At 36.2% G+C, this 18,183-nt stretch overlaps 3 protein-coding genes across 3 annotated transcripts; 1 reads left to right on the forward strand and 2 right to left on the reverse strand.

The window, feature by feature from the left end:
* Window positions 1-683: 683 nt before the first annotated feature.
* Window positions 684-3,882, reverse strand: LOC103321627 (mitochondrial outer membrane protein porin of 36 kDa). Its single transcript, XM_008223456.3, has 6 exons — window positions 3,756-3,882; window positions 3,565-3,632; window positions 2,938-3,048; window positions 1,797-1,883; window positions 1,440-1,648; window positions 684-1,277 (listed from the first exon to the last, which is right to left on the reverse strand). Exons 1-6 carry the CDS (start codon window positions 3,802-3,804, stop codon window positions 971-973), a joined length of 831 nt encoding a protein of 276 aa, XP_008221678.1. The 5' UTR covers window positions 3,805-3,882; the 3' UTR covers window positions 684-970.
* Window positions 3,883-5,664: 1,782 nt separating this feature from the next.
* LOC103321629 (SPFH/Band 7/PHB domain-containing membrane-associated protein family) lies at window positions 5,665-10,203 on the reverse strand. Its single transcript, XM_008223457.2, has 6 exons — window positions 9,915-10,203; window positions 7,806-7,997; window positions 7,469-7,589; window positions 6,925-7,016; window positions 6,755-6,851; window positions 5,665-6,264 (listed from the first exon to the last, which is right to left on the reverse strand). Exons 2-6 carry the CDS (start codon window positions 7,992-7,994, stop codon window positions 5,903-5,905), a joined length of 861 nt encoding a protein of 286 aa, XP_008221679.1. The 5' UTR covers window positions 7,995-7,997; window positions 9,915-10,203; the 3' UTR covers window positions 5,665-5,902.
* Window positions 10,204-15,442: 5,239 nt separating this feature from the next.
* LOC103321630 (2-oxoadipate dioxygenase/decarboxylase, chloroplastic-like) lies at window positions 15,443-18,068 on the forward strand. Its single transcript, XM_089045185.1, has 7 exons — window positions 15,443-15,761; window positions 15,836-15,985; window positions 16,140-16,355; window positions 16,453-16,574; window positions 16,726-16,889; window positions 17,366-17,520; window positions 17,605-18,068. Exons 1-7 carry the CDS (start codon window positions 15,495-15,497, stop codon window positions 17,701-17,703), a joined length of 1,173 nt encoding a protein of 390 aa, XP_088901311.1. The 5' UTR covers window positions 15,443-15,494; the 3' UTR covers window positions 17,704-18,068.
* Window positions 18,069-18,183: the final 115 nt, after the last annotated feature.

Below are 18,183 nucleotides of genomic sequence, written 5' to 3' on the forward strand. Positions count from 1 at the left end.
TTTGGAGCCTCTTTTTTTGAAAAAAAGTTAGAAAGGGGATTGAAGGAAACTCACACACACACGGGTATGTGAGGGCTTGAATCCAAAACTACTTGGGAGCATACCAAAGTTTTAGGCCAATTCAACTAACACATCACGGATATTTTTTGAAGTGCATTTCAAATGTGTGCAATAGAAAGAATTTTTTATTTGTTTATATAGATAAAAGTCATGTTAGATATTTTCATCACCACTTGATTGATATGCTCTCCACAAGAAAGAAAATGAACATCATTATGTATTGTGAAATATTTACGTTCACGCAAATTGTATCTTTGGGTGTTCTTTAGTCTTTTTTCCCCTTTCACTAAGGTCAGGTCATGGGAACTTTTTGTCCACACGGACAAATGCGTACGGCACTTTTTGTTTCGTTAAGGCACTTAAGAATCTGATAGTGAGATCCAAAGACAAATTAACCAAAAAGGTCGGATCGTCTTTGCGTAAAAACCTGAAACTTGATTATGATCTCAAAAAGGGTTGAAACAGCTCTCTGTGTTCCATCCAAGTAACACATAAACAAAACTGAACCCTTGCTTCAAACTAATCCTGAATCTGCGATGTCATTACGTATTTGCAGAACCAGAGGAGAAAGAAATATTAAAAGACTCGGAGGATAGAACTTTGGGTGCATGAAACTCTGAACATCAGGTGACGAAACTCCACATTAAAACTTCCGTGTTTAAACTTTGAAGTACATCCTCCATTGACATTGGGATGGACGGAAATTCGGAAGAAATATGACATCGGTCCGTGCCAATTATTTTATACAACCCATTACCACCAAGATATGAAATGAAAAACGAATAGCACCACAATAGGACCACAAGTTCATCAGAGAAAATTCTTCTTCTATCTAACTACTACCCTTATTGCCCTCCACCATGCAAAAACAGAACCCACCTTCCCATTAGCAATGGATACCCGCTTAAGCCTATGGCTTGAGTGCCAAGGCCAAACCGATCTTTGCACTCTTTTCGATTGCCCGGGTATCAACCTCTCCTGAGATGGTGAAGAAAGATTTGGGACGCCACTCATGCTGGATGAGAGCACTTGCCCTGCCATAGTTATTCACACGACCCTTCACTGTGGTTAGGGGGTCAAGTGCATGCTGAGTTCCAATTGTGAGACTGTTTTCATTGCTTGAAAAGCTATGGGAGAGCTCCGCACCAACAGCAGTGTTGGTGAGTGGACTTACAGTGTGGTAGTAGGAGGCAGTAACAGTGTCAGCTTTATCATTCCTGTATCCATCAACAATATCAGTAGATCACACAAAGAAGCACATCAGCCTGAACATAAACATGCAATAAGCACATCGGCCTGAAATACACATGCAATAAGCACCACTCAACTGAAATAAATCTATTTCAGTTTTTTGTTTGGGCATCAAAAGAAGTACTCACAGTATAAGGGAAGCAATGAGATCAGTATGGGTGAAATTCAACCCTGCATTCCATTTTGTGAAGTTTCCAGAGGCTGTATCAAAGGAAAGATCTGTTCCAAGAGAGAGAAGATTGTTCCCAACAACACCAGAAAAGTTAACAATCGGATTGGCAGTCAACCCAATGCTAGTACTTATTCCAGCATACTCATGCTGATATTGGAGCTCCACCTGTTTAACAAAATACCCAAGTTCGGACCATAAATCAATGATTCTCATGCACATCAAACCCAATATGACATGCAGCAATAGAGCATAAATGTTCACATCTTCAACAACATTAACTAATAAGTCAAGAAATGAACACTATGATTCTTACCTTGCCAGATCTCTGGTCAGGTACAATAAAGCTAAAGATTGCCTTCAGACCAGGTGCAGGCTCATCAATGGTAATGGTTGTGCGAAGCTGCACGTAACAGGCAATTATCAGTCCAAATATCATAGTATGAACTTCATAGTCAGATAAACAAATTACTTCATTCACATAACTTTTTTTCCTGTTCATCACATGAAATTTACACATGCAAAAAAACAAAGGAGAATACAAACATTTAAAGGCATAACCCTGGCTACAACAAATTGATGATAGAAGATAAGAACATAATTATAAGAGCCATACAAGAAGGAAAAATCAATGCACTTCATTTGACACAATACTAACAGCAAATTATGTAATGAGTAACGAAATTCATAACAATTTTTGGCCTGTAAGGCTGAACTAACACCATCTAGGCCCTGTTTGGTTCATGGAATGGATTTGAGGGGAAATCACTTCCCATCTCATTTCCCAAGGGTTGGGAAATGGAAAATTTCTTTCCCATGTTGGGGAAAGTAACCATGAGATATCACTTTATTTCCCTTCCCATGTTTGTTTTGAGTAGGAATAGAAAACAAAATTTGCATATTGTAATTCTAAAAAAAGAATGCATTAATGATATATTGTAATTCTAAATTGTTGATGGGTTAAAATGGTCATGAAAAATGGGCATTTAATGCTGGCCCATTTTCCCAAAGTTTCCCATGGAAAGGGAAAATGACACCCAAGGGGGGAGAGGAGGGTTACATTTTCCCCCTATTACCAAACATGGGAAAGCAATTGATTTCCCATTCCCAAGCCTCCTTTCCCATGAACCAAACGCAGCCCTAGTGTGGTTATGGTCTTATCTAGTAGTTGGGGATAAAAAAAAACAGAGCGCTTAAAATGATAAAACAAAGTCTGCTTCAGAAATTTTATACAACAATTTTTCATGTTTAATTACAATGAGCATCGCTTCGATGTACATTAGCAAACAAACCCAAACGAATTCATTGTACCATCAATCCAACAAGTGAACCAAGCAATAGTAAATTCAAGGCCCCCGGGTTTCTGGTTAACACATTGACTTATTTACACGAGAAGAAAAGATGCTCAATGGTGAAGGGCAAATCAAATAGAGATGTGATAAGCTGTTTTGACTTACATTAGAGTCGGTGTCAACTTTTACATCAGTTGTGATGTTCTTGTTCTTCAGCTGAGTGCTCACATCTCCCAGATAGAGGTCACCCTTCCTAATTCCAGTTGAACTGATTGCCTTGAGAAGTATAATGAATCAAAACAACAGACGAAAGCAAAGTCAGATAGAATTAAAATATATAAACTTAGATGTAAATCATACACTGCAAGCATCCAGATCATTAGTACATCATATATTATTATTCTTTTCCGGATTACCCACGATCAAACAGGTTATTTATCATTTAGCTTAAAAACAATCAATCAGTCCTCTACATTCAACACACAACTAGACTTTCCATTTGTTTAACCAGAAAATGTAAGAATATTAGTTGACTGTAAGCATTTTATTTTGACGGTCAAACTCAACTTAGCTCAGCCGTACACATCAGGAGCTTTAAACGATTGGATACAGTAAAATAAAGCATGGAGCTCAGTATATTATTTCTTTCTTATTCTAGTTTCAACTGTTTTCACAACAACCGAACAGAAAAAAATTCGAACAATGGGATGCATATTCCTCTCGCGGATAAAAATGAATACATCAAAACCGGAATAAAAATAATAAAAAAACAAAAAGAAACTAGAAGCTTACAACTCCAGTAGAAGTGTAAGTGGTAACAGTGAACTTGTGGTCGCTTTGGTAATCCTTGTAAAGAAGATCTGGGGAAAAAAAAATACATATTTATCAGCGAAAAAGAAAAATATCGATAAAAAAAAAAATTGGAAAATGGAAAATACAATTCATCTGAAAAATAAATTAACAGAAAAATGAAAAGGATGAACCTCTGGCTTTCTTGCCGATATCCAAGTAGAGACCGGGTCCCTTCACCATGATTGTTTCTCGAGAAAATTCGAAAGGAAAATTGTGGAGAAAGTGAGAGGGGTATTTGTGTTTGGCTCAGCTGTTGATAAAAAGACAGACTAGAGAAGAAGCATAATGTGTATAATCGAAGAAACCCTAGAATCAGTGTTTGTTGGGAGGACAGATTTGGGCCGTTGGATCCTGGGTTGGGTAGATGTACGGCTTTTCTGGCCGTTGATATAAAGAAAGGTCTCGGTGCTTTTATAACCTCGAGAATCGTAGGGAGGTTGTGTTTGGCATATTCGTCCTTTTGGTGCTGTTTTGTGACACGTTGCTGAAAAAAGGAATTTTGTTTTTTCTCCCGTGCTGTTTTCTTTTCTTGAGGAACACTCTCATGTTACTCGCAGCTGTTTTCTTTTGTTAAATTGATCATTTTAACTTGATACTCGTACAAAAAATTGCACATAGAATGATAATTTAAACTTTAGTGATAGGATACTGCTTGCTTTCTTTCGGGAAAAAGAGGCATTCCTACTTCCTGCAAATCACAGTTTAACATATATGTGAAAATAATTCATCAAAAACACAGAAGAAAAATCTTTATACACATGTTAAACTGTGATTGGAAGGAAAATATGAGTTCTTACTTCTATGAGAAGGAGGCAAGTATTTTCCTTTGAGATATTTAGTTATATATTCATTCTTAATATTAGTGTTATAGATAAACCTGTACTATTTAATTTCTATAAATAAACTCAAAAAAAAAAAAAAAAAACCCTACTATTACCAGCTAACCTATTTTTGAATATACTAATTTCCAGTTTTACCTTTTGGTTTTGAGTGTTTTTGGTTTTTTGTTAGGTTTTGACGTTGGGCTTGTTTTAAGAAAAACGATGGCAGCTTTGTATATTATTGGAAGTTCAAAGTCTCTTTATTATGTTGTAAATGAGCTTTTGGTGTGTTTCTAAAGTCCATTTCATGTATGATTTTTTTATAATTTGGGCCCCTATATTAGGTGTGTTTCTCAATGTCCATTTCAAGTTAACAGTGTTGTGTTGGAGTTAAGTGGTTGAACATGTGTCAAAAAATTATACAAGAAACACGAAAGGACATGGAAAATGGGGACAACGGATCTCATCCCAACAACTAGGAGGTGATGCATTCTTGCCGTTGTAAAATAAAAAATTGAAGAAAATATTTCTGTTGAAAAATTATCAGGTACAAAAAATTTAATTTCTTATTTGCAAGAATTATTTCCTACCACTCGCCTCGTTAGAAAATGAGAGATCAAAACGTGGCATTTGTATGTTTAGTGCTCGTTTGATATTGCTTATTTGGGGTGATAAGTGATTTTTTTTTAAATTTGGAAATCTCAGCTCGTTTGGTAAATTATAAGAAAATCACTTAGTGTTAAAAATTACTGTGAGAGAAAGCTATAAGGGAAAGCAGCTAATGAGGTGTTTTCATTTTCGATTATGAGGGAATCAGTTTTGAATAGGCGTTGGGTTTAATAATTATGCGGGAATCATTTTCTGATTATACAAGAATCAGTACTAACACCATTTTTAACAAAAAGTTTACCAAACGCCAAACTGTTTTTTCTCATGGATGATTTCTCTCACAGTAAATCTGACTGCAATTATTTTCACAGCACAACGATTATTTTCATGGATGTGATTAGGTTTTTTCCTAACTTTTTTGAACAAATGGAATAGTTAAAGGAAAAAAAACAGAATAAGAACGTAATTTTTTTATACGTAAGTAGATTAAAGGGATTTACTGAACAAATTTGGAAGTTCAAGGAACTCTAATCACGAAATCGAAAGGCAAGAAAAGCTAGCAAATTTTAAACACAATTAGAGCAAGACAAATCAAATAGGAAACACGCTCTAACAAAAACCAACCAAATATATTGAATCAGTTCTCTATACTACATAAAGTTCAAACCCTTTAGAGGCCGGGTATCAAGAAGCATGGAGAAATCACCTACATATTATACACGTTATATGTCAAATACTAAAGAAACCACATTCTTAGATCCTAAAGCACACACAAACTTCAGTCCTGCATAATAGCACTGATCGGAAGCTTAAAGAGCCGGCCTCCAACTTCGTACCACGTAATTACATTACACCTGAGGTGGATTTGCTTGAAGGAGGCCATCTCGTATCTGTGAAGCAATGTCTCTCACAGCACCGGGGCCGTGTGGGATGAAAACCGAATTGGACTTTGAGGATGCACCGATCTCCTTCATTGTGTCGAAGTACTGGGTCACCAGAACCATGTCCATGACATCCTTTGAAGATGTCCCTGGCACATTCTCAGAGAAGGCCAGCACACTGTCTCTCAGCCCGTCCACAATGGCCTGGCGCTGCCTTGCTATTCCAAGCCCTGACAGATATTTGGACTCTGCCTCTCCCTCAGCTCGCTTAATCTGCAATATCTTCTCTGCTTCAGCTTTCTCAGTTGCAGCCAACCTCATCCTTGCAGCTATTGGTTATTGGAAAACACATATATTAGTCATTCTGCAGCTGTTATAGCTTAAGAAAACTTCATTTTTTAAAACAAAATTAATTATTCTAAGCAACACACTTCACTGCAAATGTCATTCTGTTTGTGTCCTACATAAAGGAATCAATATTCTGAAGAGACCCATGAGACTTCCAGGTCTCAATACTTTTCTGGTTCCAGGAGTGCAATGGAGGAGAATCCTACTGCATACTGCATCTCAAGAATGGGTACCATCTTTCTGTTTTAGACACACTGATGCTATTTGGTTGATAGGAGTTGAAGGCCACATAAGAGCAAACCTTCCTAATCCTTCTATTTACCAAATGCAACAGGGCTCAATTTTCATTAGCACTTGGAAAAGTTTCTAAATAAATGAATCTTTACTTGGAATGGCATGGGGAAAAAAATAGCCTATAGAAAAGGAGTAAAAAAAACATTGCATTCCATCTATCATATGTACATATTGTACCTGCATTGATTTCATTCATTGCTCTCTTCACATGCTCATCTGGTTCGATATCCACAATTAGCGTTTGAACTATCTCAAACCCATAATGTGACATGGCCTGCAAATACACAATAAATTACCAAGATGTTTCGTAGGGAATTCTAAACCAAACAAGGCATACAGATCCACACCTTTTCAAGTTCTTCTTCAACAGCTTTGGCTATGTCATTCTTCTGCTCAAAGGTTGAATCTAGATCCAACTTTGGAACACTTGCCCTGATAACTGAAACAAAAAAAAGAATTTTGTAAATTCTACTGCAAGCTACAATCTAAAAAACCACACTGTATTCCTCTCCAAGGTACAATGACATGAGAACAAGAATTAGCTAGAATTTCAAAGCAAAACCTCAAGCTAAGAAATATTCTACACCAGAATTCAAACGACACAAATGCAAAAAAAAAAAAAAAAGGAAAGCTTCTTTTTGTTTTTCCATCTCTGTTTCCAAGAAAATAAGATCTAAAAGAAAAATTAAATCAAAACCCCACCAAAATTTACAGAAAACTTATCACAATCGTTCACAAGCTGCATTATTTGCTACCCTGGGATAAATGATGATACATGACACAACTGAACTAGCTATAAATGGATATCTCAATTGTTAGAAGGAAAAAAACAACAAACAAAAACCCAAAAACTTATGAAAGTAATTACGAATTTCAGTAACAAATCCATACCATCAAAGACATAAGATTGGATCTGCCCTCTGGTATTGCTGAGCTTGTAAAAGGCATCTGAAGCCTTCTCAGCTAAAGCTCGGTATTGAATAGATGCAACCACAGTAACAAAAACGTTATCCTGAAGTGATACCATAGATCAGAATTGGCAGATAGATTGCACTTCTAATTCCTAGATCCGACCCTACACATAACTCTCACACAATAACATATTCTTCCTAATTTGTTACAGTAGTACTAAGAGACGCTCCTAGTGTGCGTATGCAGTGCTTACTGTGTGTACTTAGAAGGTTATATCAAAATCTTCATGTTGAAAGAGAATCAATATGAAACAAACCTTTGTCTTTGTTTCACAGCGAACATCCAATTGCTGCACACGTAAAGAGAGATGACCAGCTATCTGGCTACCCAAACACCAAGGCAAACAGTGACAACCAGGTTCAAGCACATCATCAAACTTCCCAAAAGTTTCTCTGATAGCAACAGTGGACTGGTCCACTTGAACACAACCAAGAGCTTGTCCCATTTTCTGATTGTGCCAAGAACAGTAAAATCAAGGTTATCCAATGCTAATTTGTAAATGCAGTTTTTGAATTATGTTGCCAATAAATACGCAACAGCTATATAGGCTTCCCAGAAGGCCTGTCATAAACTCTATGAATTTTTCAAAGAAACACAAGGCTTGAAACCAAAATGTCAACAATAAACAAAAATAAATGTATATCACAGCCCCATCTGTTCACCAGGATCAACTACATGCTTTTGAATCAAACTTAAGTACTAATGGATTACCAAAGAAATTCAAAATAGATTATATAAAATCAAATGAAACGTATGCTTCTTCAAACTTGAACAGAAGGTCAGTTGTATGTGCATTACAATATCTAGAAAGAATTTGAAACCAGTATTTGTTAAATAAAAACCTAGACACTGCTTTTTATACAAGTCAAAATAGAATATATTAATCACAAAGTGATGAGGACATCGTTAAAACATATATACCAAGATGCACGGGTGTGTATGTTTGTTTGCGTGTGTGGATTTATGCATACATATGTAATGAGGTCACTAAAATAAACAAAGTTTACCCAGGTAGTATCTCAGACCTCTACAACCAATTCAATGAGAAACGTGGTAGGCATAGTCAAGAAAAAGTGTTGAATAATGTATTCCAAATAATTTATCCTCAATTAAGTAACCATAAAAACATAATAATTTCAAAGTTTTGACCCTAGATTAAGGAGCGAACTGAGGGTGGTACCTCATATCATTGCTGCCACATCAACTACCACCCCAGAAGGGAATGGGAAATCAAGAATATTAAACAATTATCCTCAAATTATTGTTATAACCACAAAAGCAAATAGTTGATGTCAACCCAGCAAAACCATGAGAATGAACCTGACCATTTAATTCATTAAAGTATAGTTAACATTATCTAGTTTCTTGGCCAGAGTTAGAGTTGAAAAATAAATTTTGTTTTAAAAGAAAAGGATTACAATATTTTTTTAAATAAATGGAAATAACCACTTTACATTTGAATTTCAACTTAAAGAAGGTTTACACACGCAACACTTGCTTAAAAAATAAGATATATTGTGTCACTGTATAATACTAGATGCAACCTTTGACAAGTGCTCAAGTAACAAGATAAAGAAGCAAATATGATGAAATCTTCATAGGCCGTCAGAAAAACATATAAAATACAGGATAACATGGATGAGCTGCCAAATGGAACAATTGGCTAACTGATTCGACGCTGAATTGGTCAAGCGGAGTTGGGTCCTTACAAACCTAAGCCTTAAACAACTCGATTATGAAGCGAAAATGGGTTGTAGCAACTGTATATCTACAATTAAAAATAACAAGAACTTGGTAGTTTTTTAGTTCTTTTTTCTTTTCAATAATATCTTTTATAACCCATTCAAGCTGGCGAGGCTCGTGCATGTCTTGTGTGTGTACAGGAGACCATAGAGGCAATATTTTTAAGTATCTTTAATAAATAATGCAAGGCTACCATATAAAGTCACAGAGAATAAAGAAAACAAAACAACCACGAGAGAACAAAGGCCAATTAAGTAAAGCGTTAAAGGCGAACTCTATGATAAAACTAACATATATCTCAGAGATCAAAGCAAAAAGCAATTCATATCTACGATTCAAAGCCATAAAACTTCGAACAAAAAAAAAACATAAAACTGGGTTTGCATGCAACTCAATCATATATAAACATCAACAATTACAAAATAAGAAACCTAAAAATTTCTAAAGCAAATCTGACGAGCAATGGTTGATACAAATACAAAGTCAAATCGAATCACACAAGTTTCACTCAGCAGTTCGTGTAAAGCTCCAAGCGCAGTACACTGTATAAAATCGAGAGCTAGAAGAAGCAGGCAAAATCAGACAATTACGGTAGCTAGAACTACAAGGCATGTAAAATTACAGTGAGAATTCCAGCTATGTACGTCTCGGAACTGGAAGCGTTCGTCTGCAAATCTAACAGAAAGGAAGCGAGCGAGGGCAAGAGAGAGAGAGAGAGAGAGAGAGAGAGCACAAATTCCCACAACCACGTGAAATTGGGGGAAATGAATTGCAAAGAAATAGATACTTATACAAAGGTAAATAAAAATTCGGATGAGCCTTAAGCCTCGCGGGGAAGTTACGAGTCGCTTTCGCGGACAGCTATTTCGCTGAATTTTCCGAGTGCGCGAAAGCCATTTGTTTGTCACCGTGTAAAGTGTGGTTAGTGGACACCGTACCCTGTTCTTTCGTGGAAAGATTATGATTAATCGTGATTCGCAGTCATTTAATGCTTAAATTTTAGTACAGTCGAGATAATTGATCATTAATTAAAAGTTTTATTGTCTAAAATTTATGAAGGGGAGGATGCGCGTTTGGGTGCGAAAATGTGAGTTCACTTTTTGAAATTGATTGGGCTAACTCACGTCTACCGTTTAAAGTAATTTTTAGAATTTGCATCAACATAATTTTTTATTTATTGATTGGATTATATTTAATGTTTCAATTTTATTGAAAGCAAGAAAAGTAACCCATGAATTGATATTGCAACTTGTAATGGCTTGAAAACAACTACTATGGCTCTTTGGACAATATGAGTGGGATTAGCCTTTGGCCGTATTAGGAAGTGGACTTGATTTCATAATAACAATAATAAGGATCAAAATATCATACACATTTGATCCATGCGCAATATCTTTATCCAAAAACGAACGACACGAAGAACACTGCACCACCACTAACTTTTTCCGAGAATCCACTTCTTTTCTTTGTGCCTTGTTTACATTCCAATTCTATGATTGCAACCACGATCAATTGTGTCCGGGTGTCCCAATGTCATTCTCTCATGCATCCACATCAATCGGTTTTTCTTTAGTGTCATCTGAATGCATTTTCATATCGTCTAACTAGTACATTGATTAACTGGACGGTAACTTGAGTAGTTGAACTAGTACATTATCATCACTCTTGGCACAACAATGTCATTCCAATCACGCACACAAACTCTAACCACACGCATCTGATGCACTACTACTCCTTACACGAACACCATCACTCGAAGCACAAACATTGCCACTCCAAGTATAGATATTACCATTGTTTGTACTTCATATAGTGAATAACTCCCTATTACTAATTGCATTTCTAATTTTACTATTATATTGCAATATTATCATAGCTTTTACTCAATTTATATTTCATACTCATTTGAAAAAGACAAATAAATTTTCAAGTCGTGTTTAACCCGAGCCAGAAGTTCCAAACTCACATGCATTGAAATATGTAATTTGAGAGATTTGATGTGGTTATTTGAACCTATAAGGCACAAGGTTCCAAATCGTCATTTTGAAAAGATGTAAAAACCACAGGTGCAAGTTTAAGAATTTACCTAATTATTATAACAGGAAAGGAGCATACAACAGATAGATTCCTTTCAACTGCAAGGAAGAAGCATGCTCTGTAAAATCTATAAAATTTCATTATGTTCTAGAAGCCTCTGAAGGAAGAGGACGACGCCTCTTAAGCTTAGCCATGAGCCTCTAGTGGTCTCCCAGAGTCTTTTCATTGGAAATCTGTAGCATGTCAAGCCTTGTTCACGTATCAATGGAGTATGAACTCACTAGTTTCAACATGGTCTTATTTTCCTATTTAAGTTTCTCAACCTCTTGTTGAGACTCCTGAATCTTATTTGCTCTGGTACGCAAACGATCAACCATGTTAGAAACGAAAGCAGCACTTTGAATGTTAAAAGTCATTCAGTCATCAATAGCCTCTTCGTCAGACCTTCCTGTTAATAGTATTTCATCCATAGGAGTAAGGAAATTCATAGCTACTATGACAGCAGTTGTATCATTCATCATCACAGAATCATTAACCTTGAGATGATGATTTTGGGATAAAAAGGATGGACGCCAGACTTTGGCGTCACGGGTTGTTTTGAGAGCAACATTTAAATCGAGATGCTTTGGGGGAGAAGAAGAGGAAGCCATTTTAAAAGGGTTTCGAGAAAAGTCTTAGAAAAGCTAAATTTTCAGAAAATGGAAGGAAGTGGAGTTGAAACGCAATTACTCCAATCATGCCTTGCAAAGGCAATATCTATATATGAAAATGTGGCACTGTTTCTAGGATCCCAATATTTTCTCGAATCCCCATATTTTCTTTTTCTTTTCCAGATTCCAAAACTTCACACGGCCTCATTAATATCTGTCGGCACTTTAAGGATTCTCAATGACTATTTTCGTCATAGCCGATCTTGCTTTGCGAATTTCACGAAGTTACTTTTTCAAAAGCATCTCGAGAACCTCACAAATTTTTGTAGTTAATTTGAGATTCACCAGTTCAAACTGTTCCTCTAATATGTGTATAAATATGTTACTAACGAAATTTTCTTTGCAAAATACATCCAGTTTTCTCCAGCTTTCTTTCTATCTAGTGATGCAATATCCACTTATTTTTCATATCAATGAGCATTCGATGTGCTTGAGAAGCGAGACTATCTCTGATCATCTATTCAGGAAACAAGACTATCCCTGATCACGTTTCAGCTAGATCAGGGAACTATAAGGACGCTCACATGCTCTAATCTCCTGAAGTTCTTCTAAGTTAGGAGAAATGAGAGTTTGTTATTTGTTACCTCACTAATTTCCTTCCCTAATTTCTTACCTACCTTGCAATCAATATCGCAATTCTTTGTATATTTTCTTTCTTTTTACAATTCTCTGTTCATAAGGGATTTTGTTTCTTTAGAACGAACATCTGAAGAATAAATCCATGTAGTGAACCTAACGCTGAGGGTTTTTTTTTTTTTTTTTATACAGAGACAGAAGAATTGTGATTTTTTGCTCCTGGAGGATATAACTAGATCATCAAGCATTACATTGTGTTTGCTGAGCTAATACGAGCTTGAATGATATTTAAGCAAAGTTTCTCCCACCTAAGGATGTAAGCAATACTTGTATTATTTCATGCTTGTACTCTTATTTTTGATATTTTGTACGACATCCTTATAGTTAACCAAATGGGGAGATAAGGCCGTTCCAGAAAGACGTCATGCAAAGGACCATTCCAAAAGAATGACTTGCATTATAAATCGTTCCAGAAGAACGACTTGTATTATGACCACTCCAGAAGAATGTCTTGTATCATTTTGATATGTATTCTTGAATTATTAATGCAAATTTCACATATTGCAAGTTAAATACATTGATAATACACTGCATAGATGAAAAGTCCCATAAGAACAGAACATGAGTATAGCAGTGATCAATATGATGCACGCCTGTTGCATAACAAATGATATGGATTGAAATCCCGGGAGGACAGTCCATTAACATATCAATATTAATACGGTGCACGCGCATGCACATGAGAATGGTGAGATCACGAATTGATGAATGATAATTTTTGGTTTTGGAGTAGCTACTCAAATCATTAATGGGCTGTGTTGATTGGAACCACGTTCTATTATTAAATGTCGACAATATCATTGGCCATAAATGGAAAGAGGCAATTCCATTACAGATGAGAATGAAGGTGAAAGAACAAACCCACAGTACGAACCCCAAAGAGATGTTAACCCTGAAGGTTACGCATGAGTGTTGGAATAAAGAGAAATATACTCACTTTGTATGACACAATATTTCTGATAGAAACAAGAAATGTTGGTTTACAAATGCAATTGTGCCTTCTTATTGCATATTTACGGAGACCAACATGTTATCTTTAAGGGTTATTAAATGCATGGAGCATATATCCAGATGCGATTCCCTAAAGATGTATAAATATCTGGGTTAAATCTATATAATGTGTTATAAAGTGTGATCCCTTAAATCCTTAGAGGATTGAAATTGCATGAAGTAAGTCTTCGAATGACATGTGCTTGAAGCACAAATTTTGTACTCAATACTAATATGTATAAATTGCCTGAGTACACTAATTATGATATGGTTGCAACACATTACAACTCCTAAAGAGTTGATAATTGATCAAAACTCTTGAAGAATTAATATTTGGTCAAAACTCCTGAAGAATTCAAGAAATATTTGTCTCGGCCTGAAGATCGAGCATTATGCCAACAAGATTCTTGCTTATACAAAGAAAGTATTGAAGCATTTTTATGTGGATTATCTGTTAGGCACTTAAATGATTTTTAGAAAGTATACTAGACCACACATTATATTTTCCATATAGAACTCAACTCCATCACCACCAATTTGGGATGATGTGAGACATATTTGATGTTATCTCCGCATAAAATCATATATGGGCATATTCTTTTCAAGTGAACTTACAAATAGCCCAGGTTTTGTTTGATTCGTGAACTTTGTAAATTTCTATGATTTACATAGAGATAGCTCACTATGGATATATTTGCTTACTCAACTACATGAATTGTTGATGGCTACATCATTCACTCAGTTTGAAAGATCTTCCCTCTAGAAAGATAGTCATGAAGATATCAGGGGGAGCATCCAACAATATTAGAAGATTGACTCACATAAACAGTGTCAACTATGACATTCAGAAAGATGATCAGGGGGAGCGTGCTGTCAATAAAGATTTTCACACACTGTACTCTTTTTCCTTCGTCCAGGTTTTTATCCCACTGAATTTTTCATGGCAAGGTTTTAATGAGGCAATGTCGCACGCTTGTCAATATACACAGAATTTTATGTTACACATGGTTATGTACTCTTTTTCCCTTCGACCAGTTTTTGTCCCACTAGGTTTTATTGGCAAGGTTTTTAACGAAGCATATCTCATACATTGTGGTCTCAAAGGGGAAGTGTTGTAAAAAAAGTGGTGAGCCCATATAAAGAAAAGAAGGAAATAATATTCAAAAAGTTTTATGATGATGTTCGAGCTTAATGATGATGTTGGGTAAGCCATCCAATCCCATTGCTTAGCAAATTACACCAACAAAGAAGAGAGGAAAGAAAGGAAGAGTGAGAGGAAAGAAGAGAGTGTGTGAAATCTGAGTGTTAGTAAGTCCTATCTGAGAGAAAATTATGTCAATGTAAACACCAAAAGAGCAAATATAATTCTACACCCATTATTCAGTGGTACTTTTTGTAGTCTGATTATTTTATTTTTATAACATCAATAACATTTTCATGAATTTTTTAGTTGTGTAAAAGACTACTTTAAATTTGTTTCACATTGTAAAAATTATAAATAGTTGATGTAGGTTCGCTTCAAAATTTGTATCAAAAATTCACACACACTATAACTCACAAATCCTCTTACTTATCTATGTAAATTTTTTATCTACATACACAATAATATCGATACGTTTTGTTAGACACAATAATATATGAGAATTACCGGAATGTCACCCTAGCATAGAGATAGAGGCATTGTCGAGAAGGTCCAGGTGGCGGGTGGAGCTAAGCGCGAAGCGGACGTAAGCATTGCCAAACAGAAAGAAGATTTTTATATGAATACGTCAGAGAAAGATAGAGAGGGTCCTGCGTCTGATTGATTGAAATTTGAAGCTACCAGAGAAATGAGACTGTCCAGAATGTTGCCCTTAAGTGCATCAGCCATTAACAACGGCTCTCGTATTTCTTCATCAACTTTGCCCCCATCCTTCTACTCTCTCACTCCTCGCCAACCCAGCATTAACCCCAAAAATCCTATCACCAGGAATTTCATCTCCCTCAACAAATCATCGTTTTCTCCCCTCAAATATTCAATCTTCACCAACAAGCAAAACATGTCCACCGTTTGTAGCTCCAAATCTGACAATGGATCCCACGATTCCCCTTTCCAGGTTTTTTCCTCTCATCTATCAAAGTTTTCATTATTTATTTATTTATGATTTTTATATACGGAAGTGGATTGCAGGGAGGTGAATCATTTTTCAGGGAAGTGTTGGCAAGTATGGAGGCTGTCTACTTGAGCAGGAACCCAACAGCAAAAGCAGTGTTGGAGCTCGTTGGGTCGGTTGCTGATGACCAAATTTGCTATGATCATTTCGCTTTTAGGACATTTGGGGTAATTTCTCTTTTCCTTCGATTAATACCAAATAGTGTTGATTTGTATTTTCATTATTAAGACATTAAACAAGTATGCATATGATATGCATTCATTTCAATTGATCTTGTTAGCATTGTTATTGAAGTTGGTTTTCATTTGGAACAATCAATAGGTGAATGGTTATGGAATCGACTCCATGGCTAAATTTTTCCTGGATTTCGGGTACACGCCGCGGGAGGAGTTAAGATTCCCTGCTAAAAAATTGAGAGCATTGTGGTTTTCTCCTCCCAGTATTCCAACTTCTCATGGTGGCAGTGGTGTTAATGGACCTTTACCAAGAGTGTTTGTATCTGAGCTTCTTGTGGATCAGATGAGTCCACAAACTCAGGTATATATGTATATGTTGCTCTGTTTATCGCAAATATGTTTTGATATTTGTCCTATTTCCCATTAGTTGAAACTTGAGAGTGTTCTTCAACATTCAGGATATAATCAGAAAGTACACTGGAATTTCTGGTTCTGGAAATAAACATGCTGCTCTAGCAAGTGCACTGGGATCGTTAACGTGGGAAAAGCCATTGCATTCTGAATTTCAACAATTGGCTAGGTACTTGGCTTTCATTGTGTACGTATGTGCATATCTTACCGTTTGTGTAAGCAAAATTTTCATATCTTAGCCAAAGAGGTTAGATTTGAATATTGTAGCATATTATCTTCTGGCATGATATAAGGCTTATATCTGATTTATGGATATGTAGGGAAAGCGAATATGCTGCCTGGACCCTTGTCAATGGGTATGCATTAAACCATGCCACTATCTCAACTCATCAGCTGAAATCTCGATTGAGAGACATTAAAAACCTCAATCAGTTCATTGAGAAGAATGGGTTCAAGTTGAATTCTGAAGGGGGAACTCTGAAAGGTTTGTTACATGATCTGTAGCACAACAAACATGTCTTCCGAGCGATCTTTTGGTGATTTTTGTATATGTTCAATATTTCTTTCTGATATAATACTAGGATTATAGATTAAACCATGTTCATTTTCATGTACCTAAGCTGCTCATTCTAAGGCAGAACATGCAAATGCAGTTAGCGTCTTGCTAAGGTTTGAGTAAATATACATCATCTTCTGTTAATAAAAAGGAAAAAAAAAGAACGATAACAGAGAAAGAGATTGATATAATTTCTTTTATAGGAAAGTAGGGAATGATATTATTGGTATTCAGAAACTGATATGTTTGTTGGAACACATGACTGGGCCTTTGTGCATATCATCAACTGAATTAACGTGGCATGCCATAAGCAGAAGTTGAGTTAAGTGAAATTTCTTGCAATATCTTTTATTGCATATTACACTCAATGCTGATTATTATGAGTTTACTTCTTCCATTAACAGTGAGCCCCGATGGCCTTCTTCAGCAAAGTTCAACTGTCGCAGATTCAATTCATTTCCAATTTTCTGATGGTCTAACTGAATCAGTCCCCTGCTCCTATATCGAGTTTGCTGAGCGCCTGGTGCTGCCTCAGTACAGTAATCTACCCCTTGAAGAGGTAACCAAACTTTTGTCTGTTGGTATTTTGGGTTTTTCAAGTTGCTTTTGGTGTTGCACAATTATGAACTAGCAACTTGCACAGGTCAAAGAGCATCACAGGCGAGATGGATTTGAGGTTGGAAATGCTGACAAGATCTTCGAGAGTACATCCAAGGAGCAGCTGACCAGGAAGGCTGCATGAAAGAATGATCCTTTACAATGATGAAGTGGATTTCACATTTGAAGATCCTCCAAAAAGAAGAGAGGAACGAAAAATAAAACCTCTTCAGGGATTAAGTTTAGTGCATCTAACAAAGTGGTCTTCAAGGCTGAGATGGTAATGTAAATACATGTGCCACCATTGGAGGAGTTGGAGCATGTATATATCTACTTGATAGAAATAATAATACAAGGCAGGTCTTATGGGTTTTCTTTTTTGGGTCCCATGGGCTCAACTCAATGCAAATAAGCCTCTTTGGAAATGTGTCCAGTTGACTCTTAGCTGTAGCTGTTGTGGCACAATATGCCGATAATGATTTTATTTCAATTTAAGATTAAATTTTCTTATCTTATGCTACATATTGCTATCTGATGGTGATATCCTACCAACCCTGCTATCTCTCTCCCTCCTCCTCTCGTTGAATGGCGCCAAGCTTTTTACCAAGTCCAAAATATAAGGGCA

The sequence above is a fragment of the Prunus mume genome, linkage group LG2 (genome assembly GCF_029339155.1).
Source record: "Prunus mume cultivar Tortuosa linkage group LG2, ASM2933915v1, whole genome shotgun sequence".
Lineage (NCBI taxonomy): Eukaryota > Viridiplantae > Streptophyta > Magnoliopsida > Rosales > Rosaceae > Prunus > Prunus mume.